Source organism: Talpa europaea, assembly GCF_964194135.1.
Source record: "Talpa europaea genome assembly, chromosome: 6".
Taxonomy (NCBI): domain Eukaryota; kingdom Metazoa; phylum Chordata; class Mammalia; order Eulipotyphla; family Talpidae; genus Talpa; species Talpa europaea.
This window is the reverse complement of record NC_140072.1, coordinates 13,414,675-13,440,621: the sequence shown is the minus strand read 5'-3', so window position 1 is coordinate 13,440,621 and position 25,947 is coordinate 13,414,675. Positions and strand designations below refer to the sequence as shown.

The 25,947-nt window shown below is 39.3% G+C and overlaps 1 protein-coding gene across 1 annotated transcript in view; it reads left to right on the top strand.

Annotated features, from left to right (window-relative positions):
* Positions 1 to 25,947, top strand: part of DTNB (dystrobrevin beta) — a gene marked incomplete at its 5' end in the record, with an annotated part of 165,302 nt that overhangs the window by 8,398 nt on the left and 130,957 nt on the right. The window contains 2 exons of the mRNA XM_084236050.1: positions 11,347 to 11,428; positions 20,585 to 20,739. Coding sequence (XP_084092176.1) covers positions 11,347 to 11,428; positions 20,585 to 20,739 — 237 coding nt within the window. The remainder of the gene's footprint in view (positions 1 to 11,346; positions 11,429 to 20,584; positions 20,740 to 25,947) is intronic.

The following is a 25,947-nucleotide window of genomic DNA, read 5'->3' as shown; positions in this document are numbered from 1 at the left end:
ATCCTTCTTAAAAAAAATAGCCTTTTCCCACAGAAAGGCATAAACAAAGTACTATTTGGCTTTAGTTGTTTTTCTCATTATAGAGAGTGGTGCTGTGCCTGTATTAGCTGTGAACATCTGTGTGGGGTACTTCTGGGTACCAGCATCCTCCAGCCCAAGATAACAGGGGTAGTGGGGGGCAGTGTCACCAGGATCCCTTCTGCTTGGGCAGGCCCCTCAGTACAATCAGAGTTACTCTGTGTTTCAGCCTTTTTGTTTGCCACCCTGAAATCAGATCACCTGCACTAGAAATGCCATTCAGCCACTGCATTCACCTCCTTGGGCATCCAACCTCCCTCCAACTAGCAATTCAATTGTTAGCCCCCATTTGCATTCAAAGGGTTTTTAAAAAAGCCCTTTACATTATTTCTACTTTTACTCAGAGCAAGAAGTGAGCAGAATTAATCTGTCCTTATTAGAAGTACATTATTTCTTCAGATAATCTGCTCTGTTTTTCAAATTTTTCTCTTTTTCTGAATGTTGGAACATCTACTTCTGTCCTCTTTATCTCTCTCTTTTTTTTTAAATTTATTTGTTTATTTATTTATACAAGCACTGGGTACAGTCAGAATCGCGGGAGGGTGAGAGAATCCACCAGAGCCAGAGCGGGGAGCAGAGCAGGCAGAAGGACCGAAGCACACTGCTGAGGGGAGCAGCTGGCGGCAGGAGAGGTCTGCGCGCCATGTGGGACCCTCCTCCGGTGGCCGGGGAGCAGCCGGGGATCGAACTGGCGCTGCAGAGGCTGCGGGCAGCTTCACAACCCAGCGCTCAACCGCTGAGCCACCGGGAAGGCCCTATCTCTCTCTTTTTTGAAAGATTTATTTATTTATGCATAGAAGAACTGGGGCACAAGCCAGAGGTGCGGGGAGTGAGAAGATTCACCAGAGACAGAGTGGGGAGCAGAACAGGCAGATCTACTGAAATACACTGCTGAGGGGAGCAGCTGTTGAGACAGGAGAGGTCGTCTGTGCCTGGCCGGGATTGAACTCAGGCCATCTCAGTGATAGCACTGAGGCTTTACCCCTAGGCCACTAGGGAGGCCCTGTCTTCTTTATCTCAATGTTTTTCACATGATTCAATTTCTTTAGCTTTTTCTACTTTTTAAGAGAGTTTATCAACTTACATTTTCAATTCGTTAATTTGGCCTTTGTAATTGTTTATCTCATTTACTTTATTATATTCTAGCTATTGAATTTTTCATAACTAATATATCTGCTTAATTCTTTTTCGTGTTTTGTGGTTTGTGTTTATTTTGCTAAGTCTCTTTTCATATGTTTATTTTTAAGTTCTTTGTCCATTTATTCTAATACATGCTCTTGTGAAACTGGTGTGTGTTGCTCTGTTTGTTGAGTTTTTAAAATATACCTGTACTCCATGTCTAAGTACTGGCCTTAGAGTGATACTTGCAGTAGATGTGGGTGGACCTGACACCCACATGTATGGTCCTTCCAAGCATGTATGTTAGGGGTGGGAAGAAAAGGGGCTGTCTCCATGTAGGAGTATGAAGTTTCTCAGCATTCCAAATTTATTTTTTTTTTTTATTTTTTTTTTTTTTAAATGCAATGTTTCTTTGTTTATTCTTTTTTTTTAAGATTTATTTTTATTTATTTATACAAGCACTGGGTACAGTCAGAAGCACGGGAGGGTGAGAGAATTCACGGGAGCCAGAGCGGGGAGCAGAGCAGGCAGAAGGACTGAAGTACACTGCTGAGGGGAGCAGCAGGTGGCAGGAGAGGTCTGCGCGCCATGTGGGACCCTTCTCCGGTGGCCGGGGAGCAGCCGGGGATCAAACCAGAGCCGCAGAGGCCGCGGGCAGCTTCACAACCCAGCGCTCAACCGCTGCGCCACCAGGGAGGCCCAGCATTCCAAATTTAAACTTGGCTTACCAGGCCATTATGAAGGTAACTTAGACAGGGCACATTGATAGAACATTTTAATCAGTGATCTGTTAGCTTGATTGGTGACTATAATATCTAGATACATGTCTGTGGGCCTCTGTAATCTTGCTGCTGCAGGGGCAGGCCCAGTGCCAACTACTGATTGAGCCATAGTGATTTCTGACAAAATACATACATTTTAGATGATTTACCACATTTGGAATTGTACTTTAAGCTTTCATAGTTTAATCTTGACAGAGTAGTCTTCTTGGATAGTTTTTGTAGTCTCTGTTTTCCTCTACCTATATAAGAGAGAAAACTATTCTGTGTTGCATTGCTGAAAAATTCCTTTTACTCTTATCTGATTATTGGATCTTATTTTTCCTCTATTTTTTTCATCAGCTTGATTTATAAATGAGACTTGGGCCTTCACCAAAAGTGTTGGCTCAGGGATATAATGAAATTCTACCTTAACTGAAGCAAGTCTAAAAAAGAAATCATATAGCTAATGAAAACTAGGTTTGGATAAAAATTTTTAAAATATGTCAGTATTGAATATATCTTTGAAAGACTCAGAGTTGTGTTTACCACTAAAATAGCACTTACTAGAAAACGCTCTTGTTAACTTGAACAATCTGAAGAATTCTCTAGTGTAAAGATGTTTATATATTGAATTTATGGTAGATTTATATGAAAAAGCCCCTGTGTACTTGGGAAATATGGCTGAGAACTATTTTTAAATCTTGTTTTAGCAGTTTCATTTGGATACATTTAGAAGTTTACACAGTTCCCTCTTAATGAATGCTAAAAACAAAACAGTATAAAACAAAGCAAAAACGTACATTTTAAATAAAAGCAAATATATTCCTTCCATTGAGAATCTACCCAGTTGACATGCTGTGGAATGGACATTGCTGAAAAAAAGTTAATATTAGATCCCGTTTTTCCTCATCAGTAATCTTTAGACAAAAACGAATTTCCTGGAAGGCACAAAACATCTCATGTATATGGACAGTATTTACTAACATCTCTGCTTGTTCTTAGATGAATTCAGGATGACAGGAGAAAAGCCAGCTCAGTAAAGTAAGGCGAGAACTCGTGCCGATGGGAAGTTTTTGATGCCCACAGTTAACTCTGATGGGATCGCATCATAGCTTTTTTAGTAAATTTTCAGGGGCTGGTAGAGAATGAACTAGAAACTTTGATTGTTTTAAAAAGGTGAAATCTGAAGGGGAAACATCACAAAATGGAAAAAATGCAGCTGCTCTGGGGGTAGAGGAACGGGGCCCTGGGCCCTCTGCCCCTGCACTGCTTGGTGCTGTTGTGTGGATCTGGCTGTATGACGTGTGCGGTGACATCACAAGACAGGCTGAGCAACAGTCTGTGCCTGGCGGGATTACTCCGGGTGCAGAAATGACTGAACTTAAAGTTCTCTCGCTGCTCTTCCCATCCTTTGTTTTTCATTTTGCAGCATGAGAAGTCACGCTTGGCTACTCGTTTTCAGCACAAACAGATCTACCAAGGGTTTGAATTAGCTAATCTTTTGGGGAAATTTTTTTCTTATTATTTCTCATATTGTTTCCTTTTAGTAAGTTTTTTTTTTTTTTTTAGGGAAGGGCAAGAAAGGGTTGCTTTTCCTTGCCTCTGTTTTTCTCTGAGACAAAGGAGAGAAGTAGTAACAGAGACTTCTCCATTCATTCAGTCCTCACCTCCAAATTAATCTGATCAAAGCACCGCTTTCATCCATGTAACCTTTCATCTCAGAAACCTCTTCCTTGCAGTTTTTGAGTGAAGTTCTCCCTTCAGGAGTAATGGTCTCTTCCTTAACCCCCTGCTCACACTGAGCTCGAATTGGGGCTACTTGGGGCTCTTTTTAATTTTTCCAATATGACATGTCACTTCCCCTCCATGCATTGTGGTGAGGCCCTTACCTCCTCCCCAGCTCTGTCCCATCTGCCTGGGAGTACACTACACACTCCTCTCCTTCCACCTGAATCTCTTATTTCTCAGGGTTCTGCTTAAGTTTTTGCCTACTCTACAGCCTGCCTCATGGTTGCCAGCCCCTTTGATGACCTGCAGTTTTTTTTTAAAGATTGATTGATGATTGATTGATTTATACATACGTACATACAAGCACTGGTTACAGTCAGAAGCGCGGGAGGGTGAGAGAATTCACCAGAGCCAGAGCGGGGAGCAGAGCAGGCAGAAGGACCCAAGTACACTGCTGAGGGGAGCAGCGGGCGGCAGGAGAGGTCTGCGCGCCATGTGGGACCCTCCTCCGGTGGCCAGGGAGCAGATGGGGATTGAACCGGCGCTGCAGAGCCTGCGGGCAGCTTCGCAACCCAGCGCTCAACCGCTGTGCCACCGGGGAGGGCCTGCAGTTCTTGTCTGTATTGTTACTTGAACTTTCAGTCATACAATGCTCTGAACAGCTTCAACAAAATCGAAAAGTCCTCGAAAGCAGAGATCAATTTTATACACCTTTAATTCTTCAATAAATACAACCCTGGATGGGCCTCCCCGGTGGCGCAGCGGTTGAGCGCTGGCTTGCGAAGCTGCCCGCAGCCTCTGCAGCGCCAGTTCGATCCCCGGCTGCTCCCCGGCCACCAGAGGAGGGTCCCACATGGCGCGCAGACCTCTCCTGCCGCCCGCTGCTCCCCTCAGCAGTGTACTTTGGTCCTTCTGCCTGCTCTGCTCCCCGCTCTGGCTCTGGTGAATTCTCTCACCCTCCCAGCTTCTGACTGTACCTAGTGCTTGTATAAATTAAAAAAAAAAATAAATCTTAAAATAAATAAATACAACCCTGGATTATTAATAAATATTTGTAAAGTTGAAATGAACATCAGCAGGCATTCTGATTGGGATAAAATTGAATAATATTTTAAGTTGATTTTACTTGATTAAGCTAGTTGACATTTGCCAAATGGATTCTTGATTTGCAGTGATTATTGCATAATCCATTCACTGTGAGTTTGTAAATGAAGATTAATTGGAAAAATATGTTTTTGAAAATCTAAGAAATGTTCTTATTAGTTTTAGCTACATGAGATAATTGCACTGGTAATGGTGTTTCTAAAGTCTGTTTTCATGGGAGAAGCACTAATTTACGGTTGGCAGCATCTGCAATTGTTTGCTGAGGATGTTGAAACAGCTTGTTTTCTTAAGAAAAAGTGCTCCCCGTAGTCTTGTTTTCAAAAGTATTAATTTGAATAGCAAACTCTTAATAGATAGTGCGGAACTGCAAACATCATCCCGATTAGGTTAGCCTAAATATTAAAAAAAATTATACACACACACACACACACAGAGGCAGAATCTGAGACTTCACCAAACTGAAGTGAGCACGCCCCCCTCCAGGGGGCACAGGTGGGGACTGCACAGGCTCCTGAAGGTACCTGCAAGTTAAGACATAACAGTGTTTATTCAGGGTGACTCACTGTCTGCTTAGCTTGGCGCAAAGCTAATAATGGTGTTTTCTCAGTGCTGGATAATAAGAACTTTTTAGAAGTCATGTGCTCAGTTTATTGTCAGACTGTAAAATGATAGGTTTATGGAAATGAATCATGCAGAGAAGTCTGAGAAAGAGAATCATCTTGTTCCTTACCGAGGGAGGGTATGCCGCCTGGGGAGATTCTATTTGGGTGGGGTTAAAATAATAAATTTTCTCTCACCTGTCATCCTCAGCAGATATTACCTGTTTGTCCTTCATTTTAGTATTGTTACGGGGAGTTATTATTCACTATTGTAGTACTTCTTTAATATTGACTTACTAATCTGCTCTGCAGCCATCGCTGACTAGATTTTGAGTCACTTTTTTTTTTTTGGCAGTGAAACAGGTTAAAGATCTTTTCTAAATCTTTTTGAAGAGAATTGATTCTGATATGAACTTGGACTTTATGTTGGAAATAATGAGAGCCTAGATGTTGGTGAAGTTCTGTGCCATGGCCGGGGGCAGCCAGCTATTCAGTTTTCTATGTAACCTGACCAGTGTGTTTGGATTAAATTCAGATGTGTAGTGGGAAGGATCAAGAATGAATTTTTCTAAGAAAGAATCAGTTAGATAAAGGGCATAATCATAGGGTGTTAGGCTGCTAATTGACCACAGTTTCTTACTGCTCCCCTAATTGTAGTGGAAGAATGCAGGCGTGCCAGTGTAGCATTAGAAAAGTAAAAGTAACACTTTGCCTTGGCTGCCTTTGGGACAGTTACAGGAAGTTGTATTAGGCTTAAAGATGAGGGTTTCACTGTGAAGAAAGGCATGCAGATCGATAGAGTAAATTTTTTTTTAAAGATTTATTTATTTATTTATACAAGCAGTGGGTACAGTCAGAAGCGCGGGAGGGTGAGAGAATTCACCAGAGCCAGAGCAGGGAGCAGAGCAGGCAGAAGAACCAAGGTGCACTGCTGAGGGGAGCAGCGGGCACTGCAGGAGAGGTCTGCGCGCCATGTGGGACCCTTGCCGGTGGCCGGGGATCGAACCGGTGCTGCAGAGGCTGCGGGCAGCTTCGCAGCCCAGCGCTCAACTGCTGCACCCCCGGGGAGGCCTGGAAAGAGTAAATGTTGAGTTTAGCCTACAGAGCAAATGACTGAGAGGTGGGAGCTAAGTATTTTATCTTCTTTTTGAAGAGATAACTAAAAATACCATAATTTGAGAAAGAATTGTGCCTTTATGTTAAGTTATGCTTAGGTTTTTATGTAAGGATTTTTAATAAGTACTTATAAGTACTTTAAATATGCCATTTATTAATTTGTTTATATTAATGATTCCTTTTGAAGGGTTTGTAAACCTTTTGATCGTTGAAACTTTGAACCTAAATTTTTAAATGAGGGTAAGCATTTTAAGTGGGGAAGATTAGTTCAAAATTAGACCTGAGGCCACTCCCCCATCCTCAGGATGCAGTTACATACTTATAAACAGATTCTTAAACATCAAGGTTCACTAAGCATCCTCCATTCCCCTCATAATTACTCTGATCCTTAATCTCAGATACTTCTTTCCTCATATTTAAAATACCCTCAGCCTTGCACACACCCTTTGCCCTGTTAAGGTGTAGCCTGATACTTAGATGCATATCTTCTCATCATAAATAAAGCAGCCAGTAGTAAGCACACATACATCTGCATACTCTAAAGAGTGTGTAGGCAGAAAGGAGAGAAGGCAGGGTTTGTTAGGTGCGAGACTGTTAGGTGCGAGGCAGGGTTTGTTAGGTGGAGATGCTGTACCACTGGTATGAATGGGAAAAAATGGTTGAAAGTAGATATGAGAGATGATGAATTAAATGACTACACATGGTTGATAATAATTAGTTGAGGGCTAACATATTATTCTGCTAATGCATGTACATACTATTTGATCTGAGACTAGCCATTGAGAGAAGTAATAATTCTAATGAGTAGACAATGATAAAGGTATTTTAATGCTAATTTAGGTCAACTATATTTGAATATAAGACTTCCTGAATTTTGTTCCGTTAGTTAATGGAAGTAAAGGATATTTTGAATAAGCAATGCAAATTGTTGTAAATATTAGTGTTTCTAAAACATTTTGAAGATTAAAGTGTTAAATGATATTATAATTATTTTTAAAGATTTCTTTATTTATGCATACAGGAACTGGGGTACAGGCCAGAGTTGTGGGGTGTGGTGAGAGGATTCACCAGAGACACAGCGGGGAGCAGAACAGGCAGACTGACTGAGATACACCGCTGAGGGGAGCAGCGGGCGAGTCAGGAGAGGTCTGCCTTGCCATGTGGGTTTATCCCTGGCTGGCCAGGGATCGAACTCGTGCTGCAGGGGCTGCGGGCAGCTTCGCAGCCCAATGCTCAACCTCTGTGCCACAGGGGAGGCCCGGTTTGTATTTTTCTGAGAGTAGTCTGTGTCTCTCTAGTTTATCCAAATTCTTGAATTTATGGAAATAAACGTTTTTTTGCAATATTTTCTTGCTTCTGTCTTTTTTTAAGATTTATTTTTATTTATTTATGTATAGAAGAACTGGGGTATAGGCCAGAGCTGCAGGGGTGAGAGGATTCACTAGAGACAGAGTGGGGAGCAGAACAGGCAGATCTACAGCTGAGGGGAGCAGTGCTAGAGATGAGTTAGCTCCCAGGGATTGAACCCATGCTGTAGTAGCTGTTGATAGCTTGACAGTGCTGAGACTTTAACCCCTTTGACACCAGGGAGGCCCCCTCTTTCATTCTTGATGTTGGTAATTTGTGTCTTCTCTCTTGTTCCTAGGCAGTTTCACTATATTAATATTGATTTATTCCAAGACCCAGCTTTTGATCTCATTAATCTTTCTCTGTTTTCAGTTTCCTTGATTTCTGTTCTCCCCCATATTATTATTATTATTATTTTTTTTTGCTTTTTGACTTAATTTGTTGTTCTTTTTCTAGCATCTTAAGATGGGAACTTACTGACTGGAGAGCCTTCTTTGCCAGACAAACCTGTTTATTATTTATAGAGTGAAAAGTGCCCATCCTTTCTCTGTTTTCCTTTGGCTGCCTGCTTTCCACGCTGAAAGCAACCAGTATTGCTTGTTCAATATTCTTTCACAGATGGTTTATTCATGCACAGACAGATACACAGGAATATTTTTACTCTCTCCTCTTTAACATAATTGCTAGAGAGCATGCTAGCGATTATTTTGTTCTATGCTTTGCTTTAACTTACTTATCTATTTTGGATATAATTTTTTATCTTTGTTATATTATTTTTCATTCTTTTTTATGATAAATGGCCAGTCTTGGATATCTAAGGATGCAACCTGGGCCTTGGTGTTTTTATATCTTTTATTGTAGAAAACTTTGTGCTGTGCAGTTTATATTTTTCAAGGATCTTTTAACCTGTGGGGTTCCCTTTCATCATTTCCCCCCCTTAAACCATTTGCTTTGTCCAGTAATGGTAATTTGTCTTCCCAGGATTCATTTTTAAAGTAACATATTGAGAAGTATAAAACACCTACAGGAAAATGCAAAACAGGAAATATAGTTTCATGAATTGTTGTAAAGAAGATCTCCCATATGAGTACTATGGAGGCTGGGAAATTAGAAAGCTGTCAGCACCCTGGAAACGGCTTGAGCCATCCTTGTTGTGTTACAGCCCTGTCTGTTCTCCCGGATGTAATCAATGTCCTGATTTTCATGGAAATCCCTCCTAAGATTAATTTTTACTTTCCTGGGTAGAATTCCCTTGATAGTCTTGTGTCTTGAAATCTCTGTCTGCAGAACATATTTTGAGCAAGTTTACCATAAAGAAATGCCCCCAGCCCTGCAGCAAGCCTTGCCTCTGGCTCTCATGAGCACCTGCTCTTCCTCCCTGCTTGTTGATCTCTGGGGTGCTCACCTGGCAGCTCACCTGGCAGCGGGGTTTCTTTTGTGCTGCACCTAGCCGGACTGCTTTCCTTCAGGGCAGAAACAGCATCCATCAAGTTCTTAGTCGTGAGCAATAGCAGTCATCTCTGCCTACATTGTTAAGGGATTATAGGTGACCTTACAGGTTCTGAGAGACAGTTGGGAACGTAGGCTTGAAGATCACACCAGAAGAACAAAACTCAAAATCAAACCATAAAACTGGTCTCAAGAAGATGCCTCTGCTCCCCCCTCCCGTCCTCAGGCACAGGTACTGCTTGTGCTGAGGACACCACTGACTCAGGGCTGGGGGTGCTGCCTCGAGGGTCAGCCTGTGCTGCCGCAGTCCTGGTGTGACTGCTCCATGGTTGCCATCCTTGCCCAGTGGATTCCAGTATCTAAAAGTTATTAGTTTTGAAGAAAGATGTGAAAGCAAATAATTGCCTTTCTTCTTTCTGTCTCTGCTCTTCAGTAGTGACAAGGCAGGGTGTGTAAGGGTGGACTCAGCATGGTCGGCCACCAGAACTTTCAACTGTGAAAGTTCTATATATAGCTTAAATATCTGTTCCTTTTAACAGAGTTGATACTGTTTATAGCCACTGGCTTTGCTCATATAATACAAAGGATTTTGGACATAGGACCATCCCAGGGGTGTATAAGGTGTGTATAAGGTACTGTATAAGGGGTGGAGGTGTATCAGTATTTCTGAGGAACTATAGATGTGAAAAACCCCAACTAATTTTAGCTAATTGCAGGGATTCCTATTTTATCTTCTAATATACTTAATGTGATGTAATAATTAGAAATCAAAGTGTAACAGACATGACTTAGGGACGGTTTGTCCTTTTTCAGTTGTGATCTTATAAAGAAGATTTGGAAAATAGGAGACACTCTATTAGGACCATTTGTAAATATAAGTAGGTTGGCACATGCTTTTTAAAACCAAAGAGTATCATTGTCACTGCCTAGATATTTTGCTCTTAAGTTACTATGAAACTATGTAAGCATAGTCTTATGAAATTGGCGCAAAAGCCCATTGTTAATTTATTATATGACAACTTAAAAAACCAGCTCGTAACGCTTTCATGTGCTGTGAAGCCAGGTGTTGTTGGGTGCACAGCTCAGTGGGCATGCTGGGTCAGGGGCTTTGCTGGTGTTGTGTTTGTGTGGCAGGTGAAGGGGGCACTGCTTCAGGGAGTTCACTTTTGGCCTACATTTCACCTTTCTAGTTCTAATGGAGAAGTAGTATTAGGCTTCCTTCCCCTTCACTTTTCTCACGGTGGTGTGAAATCTGAGACATCATGCTCTTCTAGGAATGAACACATGGTAACAAAAGATTGTTACAGTAAAAGCCAGGTTGTTACAGTAAAAACCAGATTGTTACAGTAAAAACTACTTCATAGCAGCGAGTACCCTTTAGTAGATACCTATAAACTCTTTTTTTTTTTTTTTTTAAAAAAAAAGAGTCAGAAGTGTGGGAGGGTGAGAGGATTCCCCAGAGCCAGAGCGGGGAGCAGAGCAGGCGGAAGGACCGAAGTACACTGCTGAGGGGAGCAGCGGGCGGCAGGAGAGGTCTGCGGGCCATGTGGGACCCTCCTCCTGTGGCCGGGGAGCAGCCGGGGATTGAACCGAAGCTGCGGGCAGCTTCGCAACCCAGCGCTCAACCGCTGTGCCACCGGGGAGGCCCAACTCTTACAACATCCTGATGGAACAACACATTTCTGCATCATTATTTGAACCTCAGTTTTGAACTATTTGAACCTCAGGTGTGGATTTAATAGGCTAAGTTGATAGGAAATTTACTTCAGCTTCATCCTTCTGGCCTCTGCCTACATGCTGGGACAAACTGTTTTATGTACTGTTTCTAAAAATTCATTTCCAAATAATTGAGGTTAAGCATTATTTACTGAGCACAGATGAAGCCTAATTCTACAAAGAAAAAAAATGATAGGTTTTTAAATGTGGTAATATTGTAACATATAAGGGTGAAATCAGTATAATGGTTGCTTGCTTTTCTGTGATGTGTGTGTGTGTGTGTGGTTTCAGATAGCAATTATTTCTAATATAATTTATTTTGCAGTGAGGGCCGAGGCAAGTTGACGGTATTTTCAGTTAAATCTATGTTAGCAACCATGTGTGGTGGAAAAATGCTGGACAAACTGAGATGTAAGTATTTTCACATTATTTGAAATGTTTTATTTTCAAGTTAGAATGTTAGTTTTAAAGGAATGCTTTCAGAATTTTGGATACTGCTATACTGAACTTTTAAAACTTTAACCTTTTTTTATTATCACTTGGCTCACCTTGCAGCAGCTGGCTTGAGTATGTAAGTTGTGCCACCTACTGTTCAGATGCACACGTTGGTTGAATTAATTTGTTAGTGGTTTTTTTTTATTTTATTTTTATTTTTTTTTAAAGATTTATTTATTTATTTATACAAGCACTGGGTACAGTCAGAAGCACGGGAGGGTGAGAGAATTCACCAGAGCCAGAGCGGGGAGCAAAGCAGGCAGAAGGACCGAAGTACACTGCTGAGGAGAGCAGCGGGCGGCAGGAGAGGTCTGTGCGCCATGTGGGACCCTCGCCCGGTGGTCGGGGAGCAGCTGGGGATCGAACCGGTGCTGCAGAGGCTGCAGGCCGCTTCGCAACCCAGTGCTCAACCGCTGCGCCACCGGGGAGGCCCGGTTTTTTTTTTTTAGTTTAAAACAAGAAAACTGAAGACATTCAGAATAAATGTTGACATTTAAAAATTCTTTAAAAACTTTTTCCATATTAAGAATTATGCTCAAAATGATTATGTTGATCACTTGTGCTTAGAAAATAAGTTTACTTTCACCAGGTTCGGTCAAGTGTAGCCCTTAATAACTGCATTCCTTGTCACATGGTAGCTGTGTGCTCTGATTAAACTGTTCCCTGTCCCCTTAGCATCAAGCTCAATTATTTAGAAGCCAAAAACCTGTTTTTTCAATCATCTTACCTTATTTTTTGTTTTGTGGTCATTTTGGCATTTCACTGTTCACTGGATACCATAAGAAAGAACTTAGATGAAATCAAAGATAAAGTGCACAAGTATTTAATATTTCTGCTATGGTTTTCATTTATTCACTAGTTGGTTCCTCACTGCCTGAGGTATGCCAAGCATTGTGCTAGGTGCTTTATGTATATTTTCTTACTGAATCTTTAACATGTCTTTGAGCAGTAATGGTATTTTTTCTGTTTCATAGATGAGTTAACTGAGGGGGCAGAGCTGGAATTAGACAGCTCGGGCTGTCTAACTTTAGAGCCCTTAGTTGATGCCACTGTCATCGTGCTGGGATGGAGACACATGTGATCTGGTGCGATGTTCAAAGTGCCATAGTCCAAGTAGCCAAAGAGAAAAACTCTGGCAGGTTTCGGGAAGGTGAAGTTGAAGCTATGGGTTTTAATGAGGTGCTGAGATTGCCTGTGAATTGATTTGTTAAAGAAACTGGGTCATCTACCCTGTAGCATTTCTTATATAGATTTTGATCATTATATCTCCATGACATTCCTCTGTGACCCACATTTTTTATTGTAATTGAGAGATACAGAGGCTTGATCAGATTCAAGTACAGCTTTTGGGCAAGATTATTTCATAGATGCATTTTTTTCTGTGCTTTTTTTCCACATAGTATCATTGACACTGAAAGTTGGAAAGCTAGATGGCTCCTTAGTTAGAGATTTAGATATTCTAAAACAAGATCTTGGAGAATAATTTTGGTCAATTGTTTTCTCTGTTATTGAGAAAGTGAAATTTTGAGTATTGTATAAAGTAGGAATAGATCTGCATGGTAATTTTAAAAAATGTGTCTTCTGATCATCTTGGAGGAACTCAAGTCACCAATATCCATATGGCACAAAAGTGTGCCTGCCCAGCTAGGGGACACAGCGAAATGCACTGTACCCCATCACTGCACATCATAGATGTTTATGTTATTCATGTTTGTCTTATTCAGCTAGATTTAAAATATGGTGTCTTTATCACCTCCATGTTCAGAGTTATAGTTCCTTTGCCTTCTGTAGCTTTGTTATGTTATTTTAATTGCGTTGTAATTATCTTGACTAGAGAAAGCTGTTCAACTTAAGTAAAAATTTCAGGTTATTGAAATCTGTCTCCACTTTTTAATTTTTGTCATCCCAGGCAGGAACCACTTTAAAAATGGTCTTGTCCTTCCCGTTTTAAACAGAGCTCATTGATCATAATTTAAACATTTTTGTCTCTTTGGGATGGCATTTCCTGGTGCATTTTAGGCTAATTGTGAGACTCTGAGCACTTTGTCCCTTCTTGTATTTTCACACGACTGTGCTTTTCTTAAGTTCATGAATTTTTGGTGGTGGTGGTGCTGGTGTGTGTGTTCTTGATCACTGGTAAATGTGATGCTGTTACCAGCCTCTAAAAATCTCTTTGCTGCTCATTTACTTTTATAGTATGCCCGTGACAGAGAAAACATAGTCAGCTTGTGTAGCATCTCTGAAACTATGGGCAGAAGTAATTACTCAAATATATGAGAAGCCTGTGAGCTTTGTAGTTTTGGCTATTATGAGAATCCCTTTTTTTGCCTTGCTTTCTAGTTCTCAGCTCTGCCCTGCTTAGTTGAGGGAGCTGAGTAGTGGTCAAGACAAAAGTGAGCTGGAACAGTGCGTGGTATACCATGAGGTGCTGTCTGACCGTTTGCTCAGTTTCTTTCATCTGTTTCTTCCATTGCCTTTTGTTCTTAGTTTCTCCAGCCTCCTCCCACTGATGGTACTCTTTAGGGACACCTCTGCTCCTGTTCCCATTAAACTAGGTTTTCTGATTTATGGGACATGCTTTAGTATTTCTACTTTTCCTCCTATTGTTTTCATCTTTTTGAATTTCACCTTTTATTTTAGATTTTTTTCTGTAATTTTCTTCCCATTTTTTGAATTATTTTTTGCTTACTTTTTTTTAGTGTCAAGATAGTATTTGAAATGACTTAATTATTATTTGTGCTTTTGGTTTGAAACATTTCTTGATTGAACTCTTCAGATCTCTTTGAGAGAGTTTTTGTCCCTAGGGAGCATTCCTTTATAGAAATTGTTCACTGTTGTAGCTCTTATAGATTGTATCTTTGCTTCAGAGGTGGGTTAGAATTCCAATTACCAGTGATTCATTATCAGAATACTAACTTTAGTTACAAGCATGACCAAGTCTCACTACCCCCAAAACCTCAGAGAACAAAATTTATGGACTGTAAAGCCCAGTTAATTGTCAGTTAATTTATTATCAGTTAATTTATGTGATATATTTTTTATTTTATTGTCAGTTAATTTATGTGATATATTTACTTTGTCTAATTCTGCTAATTGTTATCTCCTATTCAGAGCCCATCTGTTGCCCATCCTAAAGGATAGGAATGGCTGGTTCATGCAATTTATTTTAAACTTCTTTTACAAACTGGTGCTGTGATTTTGTAGGACAGTCTAACAGTATGTGTCAGGGATGCTGTAAGGACTTCCCCATCCATTGACACAATCTGGCTGAATTTACCCTGCAGCACTAATGAGGGTCATACCTTAAGTTCTATGCTTATTTGCTGCAAACTTTTCATAGTACTTGAAAACTTGAAACATCTTTAGTCTCCAAGTAAGAACTCAGTTATATTTTTGGGATATTCTATGATTAAATATAATGTCTGTGAGAATGTGTTTCAGTTCAAAATGCTTATATATAATATAGTTTAAACAAAAATTTGTTACACACATGGAAAGAGAAAGAAGTATACAAAAACAGTAACAGATATTCTCTGGGGAGAAGCATAAAGATGGTTTTATAATAGTCTTTTATATACTTAACGTTTGTGATAGACTACACTGAGTAGCCAGAAAAAAAGATGACTTGAGGTCTTTCTGTTTTTACTCAGAACTGGCGGTTCTCACTGACAACTGGCTCTTGGTTTCCTTGGTGTTGCATCAAAAGACTACAGAGGGCCAGCCTTTGAAATTATAATTAAATAGCTTCCCCTGTTCGGAACTTAGCCACCCCACTCTAGTCTTTTAAGCACCTGCATGGCGTATTTATCCTGCTGGTTTCTGTTAATCATCCCTTCTCTTCATTAGACAGAAGTGGATGTTGAATCTGAATGAGTGATGTCCACATTTACATTTCTTAGGAAACCAAAGTGTTTTAGAACTGGAAGCTAGTAAGAGATAAGTCCTAAATCTATATTTTATGAATAAGAAAAACCAACAAGAACCAAGAGAGGCCTGGAGGCTTGTCTGAGGTGGTTCCTGGCTGAGTCAACAACAGAAGCCCCAGGCAGGCTGATTCCTGTTCTCCAGCTTCCTTCTAACCCCCCACCCCACATGAATGATGTGGGAATATTCATGAGTCTTGGAATAAGGTATGCACTTGGAGTTACTTATAGTTAGGTATGTATAAACATTCAGATGTGTATATGTTTTTGTGGTCTAGGTTGCTTGAGTTGGTAGAAAGACGACAAGAGTCATTAGCCAGGGAAAAGTAACATATAAAAGAAAATGGCTGACCATTCATAGATTTGACCCTATTATAAACAGTCTTAACATCTTGCAAAGGTACGTGGTGGGTCATGTGAGAGTGAAAGGGGAGTGGGTAAATGGGCAGATGCAATGAGTAAAACCGGGGTCATTATCACCAAAAAAAGAAACGTGATGATGGTAGTGTCATTAATTTGCCATCACACAAAGGACAGAATATTTTAAAAAGTGTGTACACGTGTGCATTTAATGACTGCTTGTGTGTTTTTCACTAGGGAGAAAGCCTACATTTTTATCTGGAAACAACTAATGGGAATTAGCATACCTTCTTTCAGAAGTGTATAAATAGAAAGAAAATTACTGGGGAAATTAACCAGTGATCTGGGAAATAATTCAGGCCCTTACTGCCAGAGGGTTTAAGGCTTTAATTAGAGGGCTAGTTTAATTTTTTGGATATTTTCATTAAATTTTATTGTCTCATTAATTTTTTGTAAGACCATTTTATATGTATGTCATCAATTACACCTATATTTATTGTTATACATCATGTAAGATGGAAAAATTTGCTGCTTTCAGTGTTTTTCTTACAGATAAGAGATTGACCTAAAAATATATTGTTTAAACCTAATTTAACTCAAAAAATAATACATCACTATACCTTCAATTTTGGATTCGACAAGTAGTTTTTAGAAGTATTTTTCTTATTAAAACAAATAACAGTCCAACAAACATGTTTCTGCTTGTTTTCTTACATTATAACATGGGCCTATTACAGTTACTTTTTTCATGAGTGAAAAAATAATTTTTTACCACTTTGAATCTGTTCTCTATAACACAATAACTAAATATAGCTAAAAATAATACTTTTCTTTTTGATGGGGGGGAGTTAGTTATTTCACTATCCTTCCACTATCCCTGGTGAGTCAGGTGTAGATTTGTCAGTGGTGGTGTACACACATGTACACACACACACATACATGATTGTGAAGCTATACATCTGTGTGTTCATGGTCTTGGTGGCTAAAGACTCTGGTCTTGAATATTTCCACCATCAGTGGCCACAAGTTGGTAATTTGCTAGTTTACCAGTTATGAACATAACAGGCGACAGAGATGTTGACTAACAGTGGCTTAAACACATTGGGGTTTTTTTTTTTTTTTTTTTAATTTTTCTCATATGAAAATAAGCCCAGAGGCTGTAAGTTCAGAGTCTGCTATGACTGAAGGCTGTTCTAAGGACGGGGGCTTCCCCTGTCCTGCACTTTCCTGCCTGGATAAGCACTGACCTGCCGCAGGCCCCATGGACCCATAAGCAGTGATGCCTTCGTCAAGACAGCAAAATCATTTCTAGAAATCTGGTCCAGACTTATGGTGTCCAGAAAAGGCCAGGAAGTCACTTTTTAAGTGGTGCATATTGCCTTTCTAACACAGTCAGTGTCCAGTGGGTGATGGAGGGGGAAGGTGGGTGTTGAGAAGCTGGCACCGTGCAGTGTCTGCCATGTCCTGTGTGAGCCCAGCGTGTTAATTCAGCTTTAATGGATGGTCATTTGCTCATTTTAAGAACAGTGATCAGTTATTTAAAAATTAAACCACTGTGCTCTTCCCCCCATGAATGTTGCTATTCACATTACTGTAGCATCCTCAGAGTGCTCTAGCTTCTGTCTCAAATGTGGCCAGAACACTGCTCCTGTCTGTGGGATGGATGCCTTTGAAAATTTGCTGATGAGTCATACAGTTATGTTCAAAGTTCTCTATCTTTTTTCTGCATGATTTCTCCTGTTACTGAAAGAAAATAAAAATGGAAATTACCTTCTGTAACTTTTTTTCAATTGTTCTTTCAAGTGGTACACGTAAAAATCCCCCATTTCCTAGTCCAGTTTGCCATCCCCTGTAGTTTCCTGCATTGATGTGTTTTGGAGGTGACCCCCACCCCAACATCACTGCTGTGGGCCATACTCTCGCTGCCTCATCTGTGGGTTGTGTATAAGGTTTCCAACTGGTGGCTCTCCAATCCTGTTCTTCCTCTTTTATGCATTCTGCCAGTCTCTAACAGCCCAATTTTCTTGTAACTTGGCTTTCTAATACTTCTTAGTTCCCTTTCCTTCTCAGTGTAAGCTGTCTCTCATAGAACGTTCTCTTTAATGCACTGTTCCCTGCTTCCCACCTCCACCAGGCAGTGCAAGTCCCTGGTGCAGACTTTCGTCTTGCTCTTCTCAGTTGTGTCTCCAGTCTCCATGCCTAGCTGATTTTGATGTCATCAATCTAAATACTACCTTTCAAGACCTTGCTTCTAAATTCCTTTCCTTTAAATCAAAATCAACAAGCAACTGTAAACCAGAGACACACTGAGGGCGGGGGTGGGGGGGTAGGGGGTGGAGGGAGTAGGATCAAAACAAGGGGGATGGGAATTGTATGGGGACTATAACCAAGATGAAAATACATACATTGTGCAAAAATGAAAAATGATGTAAAAATGTATAAAATAAAATATGGAAAAAGAAAAAAATAAATTCCTTTCTTTTAGAACTTTCTGGATAATTCCTGCTTTTATTTTTTTCCCTCCCCGCCCTCCCTGCTTTTATTTTTTTTGCCCCTATCCTAATTTATTTTTGAAGAAGTGTGATGTAATGGAATTTCTCTAGAGTGGAATAAGTGTAAGCATTAAATCTTGATCCAATTACTTGTTAATAACTCTTTTAACCTTAAGCAAGTAACCTTTCAAATTAGTTTCCTTACCAGTAAAATTTAAATACGTGCACACAAAAGTGTGCACACATACATAAAGATCTTCTTGTGAGAGTAAATATGTAATATTTAATAAAGTTTAGTAGCACTAAATATTAGGGGTTGCTTGAAAATAAAAACCCAGGATTAAAGCATCTTTATGTAAAACAAGTTCAGGGGTAGGTAGCCCAAGATTGGTGCGGTGGCTGCACATTACCGAGGACCTATACTTTCTCTTCCTTCGCTGCCGTTTTAGTGCATGATTTCTCTAGCAAAATTGAGATTACCATACAGTTTAAGGTGGCTGCTGAAGCTCCAGCTATCATGGTGATATTCCAGGTAGCAAAAGGAGGAAGAGATTAAGAGGAAAAGAGCCTTTCCAGCTTAGTCATCTCTCTTAGACTGTCTTCCTGAAAGGCCCTCATCACCCTTCTGTTTATAATCTCATTGGCCAGCACTTAGTCATATAGCTGCTAACAGGAGGCTAAAAAGTTTAATTTCTTAGTTGGGTATGTCACTGTACAAAATAAAATTAATGTTCATTACTAAGGAAGAAGGAGATAATGAGTATTGGGTGACTACTGGCAAAGGCGACCGTAGTTACCTACAGGAGTGCCTGGCAGATAGTGAGGCTTGACAGATATCCTGATGCCTCTCTTCTCTCTGTTCTATTTAGAGTCAGTTTTGTGTGTAACTCTTTTTTGCTTCATATGTATGTAGTTTTTCCAGCTACGTTGAAAGTTTCTTGGGGGATAAAAACCATATGTCATACTTCTTTGCTGTGTTTCAAAACACCTAGCAGAGTGCTTGGCACTTAGACCTCACAGTAGGAACTTAGTATTCATTAATTCATTAATTTAACTTTCCCCTTAGGAACATACTTTTTTAAGCCTCTTGTTGGATTTTTTTCCTGCTTGTATGGGTATTTAATACCTTTCCTTTAACTACAAACTAGAAGCTGTAATGAGAAAATATGCTGAAGGTTTTAATTCCTTTGATAATAACCTGCTTTTTAATGCCTGAAACATAACCCCATGTAGCTGATAATCTAACATGTTATTGTTCTTTGATTGACATATTTTACTTGTCTTTTTCTACAACTAGTACTGCAGGATAAGTTCCCCAAATTGAAACTTGAAAGAAATACATTTTCTCTCTCTAGAGAAGAGAGAGAGAGAGAAAGAGAGAGAGAGAGAAGATATATAGATATAGACATTGAGAAAATAAATAAATCTATTATAAATAAATAAATCTATTATACTTCTCTATACCTGTTCATTATGAATAAATATGACTGCTTGAAATTCTGTTTGGAAAAAAGTTTAGGTTATGTTTCTTTTTTTGAGCTCCTAGTTATTTTTCATTCTCCCCACCCCCAAACTATGGATTAAAGAGAAGAATAGCTGACTGGATACAGAAAACTCACCAAAAAAATGTTTAAAAATAGTGGCAATACTGAAAACTTCCTTCTCACCTGCCTGCGTCAGACTTTATGTAAAAATAGGCTCTAATGATATCAAAGTATATTGGGATAGAAGAGTTTTTATGAGTTTTTGATGTTCTACCATGGAACTCACTAAGTGAACATTTTTAAACATGCTCTATCCTTCTGTCCAATTTATTTCTTCACAGGTGTACCTGACATCATTAGCATATGAATATACAAATATAAGACAACTTCTTTCATACGCCTTCCCCAGTATGCTAATATATTCATACCCTTGAGCACACACGCATCTTATATAAACACATATATAAATGCTAAGAGATAAAGATATGCTGCTACAAATAATTCTTGGAAGAAAGTGAAATATAAATAAATAGAAAGTTATATATCATTCATTTATGCACACTCAACAGGAGACATACATGAATGACTATTTGATTTGATGTTTTGGTAGAATATTAAGTGGGTAGAAGAGAGGGCCTTTGTCAGTAAAATAACCACATAGTGTTAATAAGAATGAAATTACATATTAACTGAAACTCTTTATAGCTTTGATACTTTTTATGCTACTTTTTGACTGGTATGCTGACATAGAACCTTTATTTAAAAAATGAGTATTTCTTTATAGTTTGACTTTATTTGGTTTTGTTCTCATAGATGTTTTCTCCCAGATGTCAGATTCCAATGGCTTAATGATATTTAACAAGTTTGACCAGTTTCTGAAGGAAGTTCTGAAGCTCCCAACAGCTGTCTTTGAAGGGCCATCTTTTGGTTACACAGAGCACTCAGTCCGCACCTGTTTCCCACAGCAGGTAAGGACAGTTTTCTAGAATCTAGGGCTAGAGGAGCCCTCATCCATCCCTCCCCAACTTCACCTGCTCTCAGCCTGTTGCTTCCAGTGTGGGGATACAGGTATTGAGTAGGGGCGAAAAAGAGTTTGAAGTTGGGATGGGGGGATGTGAAAAGAGGAAATAAAAAATTGACTTGAGAATTCTTGTGTTTGTGTGGGGCGGGGGGAGAGACTTTTGGAAAAAGTGATAACTTTTGAAATATTTTAAATTATGAAAAATTTAAAGAAAAATGTTTAAGATAAAGAGCTTATGTTATTAGTAGACATGCATTACTTTCTGAAATGTGTTCTTGAAATTGTGAAACACAGGAATTTTGATACATGACTCTGGAGTGCTGGATCATGGTTTCCAGAGCTTTGAAGATGAGGAATGCTGCAGAGGTCTCCACTGCTAGCTTAGAATCCCTCAAGGGCTCACTATTATTTTCCTTTCTGAAAGGAAATTTGGTTTCCTCTTTCTTAGCAGGTGTCCTTTTGCAGTTCTCTCCCAGAGGTTGTGAGAGTGTGTTCTGAGATCTCCACCATGCAGAGGACTCAAGGCAGAGTAGATGCTGTAGCATCCATTTGTTCAGGTAGAGATGAGATAAAAGGAAATTCAAGCTCAACATGGAAAATTCTGAAAAGCAGGGACTTAAGAGAAAAAATGTATTAAAACTAACAGATAGAAGATAAATGGAAAGATGATACTGACATAGTCTGAAAGCATTTCCCCATAAGAGACTTAATTACAAAAGAATACTTAGTAACTTGATAGTAGAAAAACCACTGAGATGCCACTTTAGCCAAGAGATGGGAGTCCACACCACCAGGGCTGGCCAATATCCCTCCTCCAGACCGAGGCTCTGAGCATACCTGCCATCACTACTTTGATACGGTGCTGGGAAACACAACTTCTGTCTCACCTTGAGGAAACATCTGGCAAACTCAATGAAGGGATTGCTACAACATAACTAGCCTGGCTTTAAAAATGTCCATTTCATGAGAGAGAAAAACAAAACAAAACAAAACAAAACTGAAGATTAAAGGCACCTAAAGAGGTCTGCAAACCAAATGCATCTCATGATACAGGGTCTACTTTTGTTATACAAGAATGTACTCTTTGGAAACATCTGAATGAACTTTGTAGACTAGATAATAGTATTCTATCAGTGAATGTTAATTCCTTAATTTGATATTTATATTAAATTATGTAAAAACATACTATTTTTTAAGACATACATTGTGTTTAAGGATAAAAGGACATCTCTTCAGTGTTGCTTATATTTTCAGACTCTGAGTTAAAGGGTAAAAAGGAGTTGTAAAAATATTCTTACAATCTTTCTGTAAGTTTGAAATTATTTAAAACTAGTTAAGATATAAAAGGAACAAATCTAAAAGCTTGAGAACTGAAAGGACATTGTAAACTGAATCCTCCGGACCTGTGATTTTTCGATCCACAAAAGCACCTAAAGGCATACATCTTTTTATCTTTAAAGTTAACCCATCTTTATCTTAATTCTGACTTTCAAACAGTATTTCAACCTCCGTTTAGATATTACTCAGCTTCAGCGCTGAGTGTGGCACCCACAGTACTGGGAGGTATTTTTAGTAGGAGATGTTCTCCACAAATTTATACATGCTCTGACTGATTGTTTTGGTAGAAATGAACATTTATGAATTATTTATTTTTTCTCTCAGCATAAATGGCATTATTAGCTTTTTGCATATTAAAAATATCTCTGCGTCAACTTATGCTAATAAAGCATAGTTTGCATCTCTCCTCCTAAAGATCAATGTTTGGTTGGTGTGAGACTGTCCAGACATATCTTGGTGCAAGTGCCCTGTAGGTATTAACTTGCCCTCAAGGATACAAGTGAGCTTGAGGTAGAAGACACTACAAGCATCTGTCACCTGGAACTCCTCTCATTGCTGCTTTAGGCATCTACCTGCCATCTATCTGCCGCTTGCCCCCCAGTCCTCTGGGACCATCTTGTACGTTAAGTAAACATGACTTTTCACACAGATGCTTTTGGAGTTTGGGCTTAGAACTGATAAAGTTCTGGAATGCTGCTCTTAAATAGTGTCAGGATGGGGAAGGAGATGTATACAAAGTAGTAATAGTGAAGAGTAGCATTTGACTAATGGATTACAATTATGTGGGGCACCAAATTTAAAGCAATCTTTGATTTAATTGTAATGTGACTACTGTAATGAGAATCTAATATTGGAATAGCAGTTAATACCAGAATAGCAATTTAATATGTTGAGGAATATAAAAAAAAAGTCTAAGGCAAGCATTCTAAGAATGATATCTAGGATACTGCATATTACCTTGTAAAATGATTCAAAGACCTTTACAGTCAACCACAACATAGTAGTTGATTTTCACCTGCTTCAGATTCCTGTAAAAAACTCTGTGTTTTGATTTTTTGCTAAATTTGGAAAAGTCAGAGAAGCTTATCTCAGTGTAGAGGAAACTTTAGTTTTCCTGGGTTTATAAAGATGACCCAAAAAATCTTTAAAAGAAATAGAAACTACTGGGCTTTCCTGGTGATGCAAGGGGTTAAGAACCGCACTATGAAGCGGTCCAAAGCCTCTGCAGCACGAGTTTGATCCCCGGCCTGCCAGGGAGCAACCCACATGGCGAAGCAGACCTCTCCTGTCTCGCCCGCTGTTCCCCTCAGCAGCGTATTTTGGTTAGTCTGCCTGTTCAGTTCCCCGCTCTGTCTCTGGTGAATCCTGTCACCTCCCAGACCTCTGGCCTGTACCCTAGCTCTTGTATGCATAAATAAGTAAATCTTTAAAAAAAAAATAGAAACTACTGATAGTGTAACCAAAAGAATGAGACTGGACAAAATGTCATGCAGCAAAAATTAAATATTATGAATTTTGGGTTCCTTTCTGAAAATGGACTTTTCCTAACATGTTTCTTTAATTCAGGTTTGCTCATCCGATAGAGAAGGTATTTGTGTAAAATGGAAGTTGTTTAGTGCTGGCTTATATGTAAATTTCCCACCCTCTTAAAGTTCTGGGCTGAGCAAAGAATCATCATAATTTCAGAGAAAGTGTGACTATTTTAAGAAGCTGCAAATTCTGCAGAAATATATTCCTTTAGGGAAAGAAGTGGCTAGTTTGGTGGATTCGTGAACTGCTTCACTTTTACAGTGTTAAGGTCATGAAGCTGGGGGGACAGCTTGTGAAGATAGTCTTCTCTCTCCCTTCCCATGGTAAAAAAATCAACTGATGGACTTAGCCATCCCCTGAATCTGGTATTTAGTTTGGATAAGACTAATCTAGCATGCCCTTCTTATGAACAAGGAAAAAGTGTCTTGGTATTTAAGGCTGAAAGGAGTCATCTGATAGAGAATCTTGGAAGACGTGCCTGTGGTGATTTAATTGCACTGGTGCTTTTACTATTTTTGCAATTCTTTTGTTAGGCCTCTGTTTCCAAGGCTACATGGGTTATTAGTTTTGTTCCAGCCTTGTTTTTCTTATATACCTTGTTATTTTTAATTCCCTAGTTTTGCAGTATGTGCAGTATTTCAGTAATGTATGTCTTGTATCACAGGAGAAGTACTTTCATTTTTCAACGATATGAAGAGAATTACATATTTTTTTGTTTCAAATGTATTTTACTTCCTCATTAATGCTGTATTTTAATGGGTGCAGTGTTTTTACTTGGCATCAATCATGAGTTGATTTTGAAGTAATACAGTATTACACCAGCTGGGTGATTACTGATCTCTCCATCCCTTTGGGGTGACTCTGCCAGTGGGACAGGTTCTGTTCTGCTCTGGCTTGTGCTGCTATGTCCACATGGCAACGCAAATAGCAGCTGCACTAGCCTGTGCAGCATTCCCGTATTTGTCATGGAAATCAGGTATCTCCTTCTGGTGGCTCTGTCTTACTATGATTTGCTGAATGTTTCAAACTCAGAGACAATTTAGATTTAGTGTGTTTTTGGCCAAGGGAAACTGTAAATTTTTTTTAAAATAAATTTTATTTTTATATTCCCCATACAATTGCAACCCCCTTATTTTGACCCCAATCCCTCCCCTCCCCACCTCCCACCCCCCATAGAGTGTCTCTGGTTTATAACTTTTTGTTGATTTTGATTTTCACTTTCTTATAGTTATTCATTTTCCTGGTCCCTTATTTAAGTTTTCTAGATTCCTGCTATGAGTGAGACCATCCGGAATTTTTCTTTTTCTTTCTGGCTTATTTCACTGAGCATGTTCCCTTCCAGCGCCATCCATGTTGCTGCAAATTGCATGTGTTTATCTTTTTTGAATGTTGAGTAATATTCCATGGTATATATGTACCACATCTTCTTGATCCAGTCATCTATTTTTGGGCATTTGGGTTGTTTCCAAAGCTTAGCTATTGTAAACAGTGCTGCTATAAACATAGGGGTGCAGGTGTTCTTTGGAATTGATGTTTCTGTGTCCTTTGGGTAAATACCTAGGAGTGGAATTGCTGGATCCTATGGAAGCTCTATGTTTAGCAGGTCCAGAAATCTCCACACAGCTCTCCATAGTGGTTGGACCAGTTTGCACTCCCACCAGCAGTGCAGGAGAGTTCCTTTTTCTCCACACCCTCGCCAACATTTGTTGTTGCTAGTTTTTTTAGTATGTGCCATTCTCACTGGTGTGAGATGGTATCTCATGGTAGTTTTGATTTGCATTTCCCTGATTGCAAGTGATGTTGAACATTTTTTCATATGCCTGTTGGCCATTTGCATTTCCTCTTCAGAGAAGTTTCTTTTTAGCTCTTCTGCCCATTTTTTGACTGGATTATTTTCTTTGTTGTTGTTGAGTCTCATCAGCTCTTTGCAGATTTTTGTGATCAGTCCCTTATCATTAGTATTGTGTGCAAAAATGTTCTCCCAGTCTGTGGGGTTTCTCTTTGGGGAAACTGTAAATTTGAAGACAGAACTGTGGCAACTGTAGCTGCTGGTTTGGTGCAACTGTGCATCAAGTACCCTCACTATTTGTTTATTTTATAAATACAGCTTTAGTTCTTTTTTAAGGAACAATTTGTAGTGTGTTTTTCACATACTACACCCAAAATGTGGGTATATGTGGTGTAATAGTTCTAAATAACACAAGATTTAAAAATGTTTTCAAGTTAGTTCAACAGAACACAGCTATTCGAATAGCTGCAATTGAATGACACCAAATGTTGGCAAAGA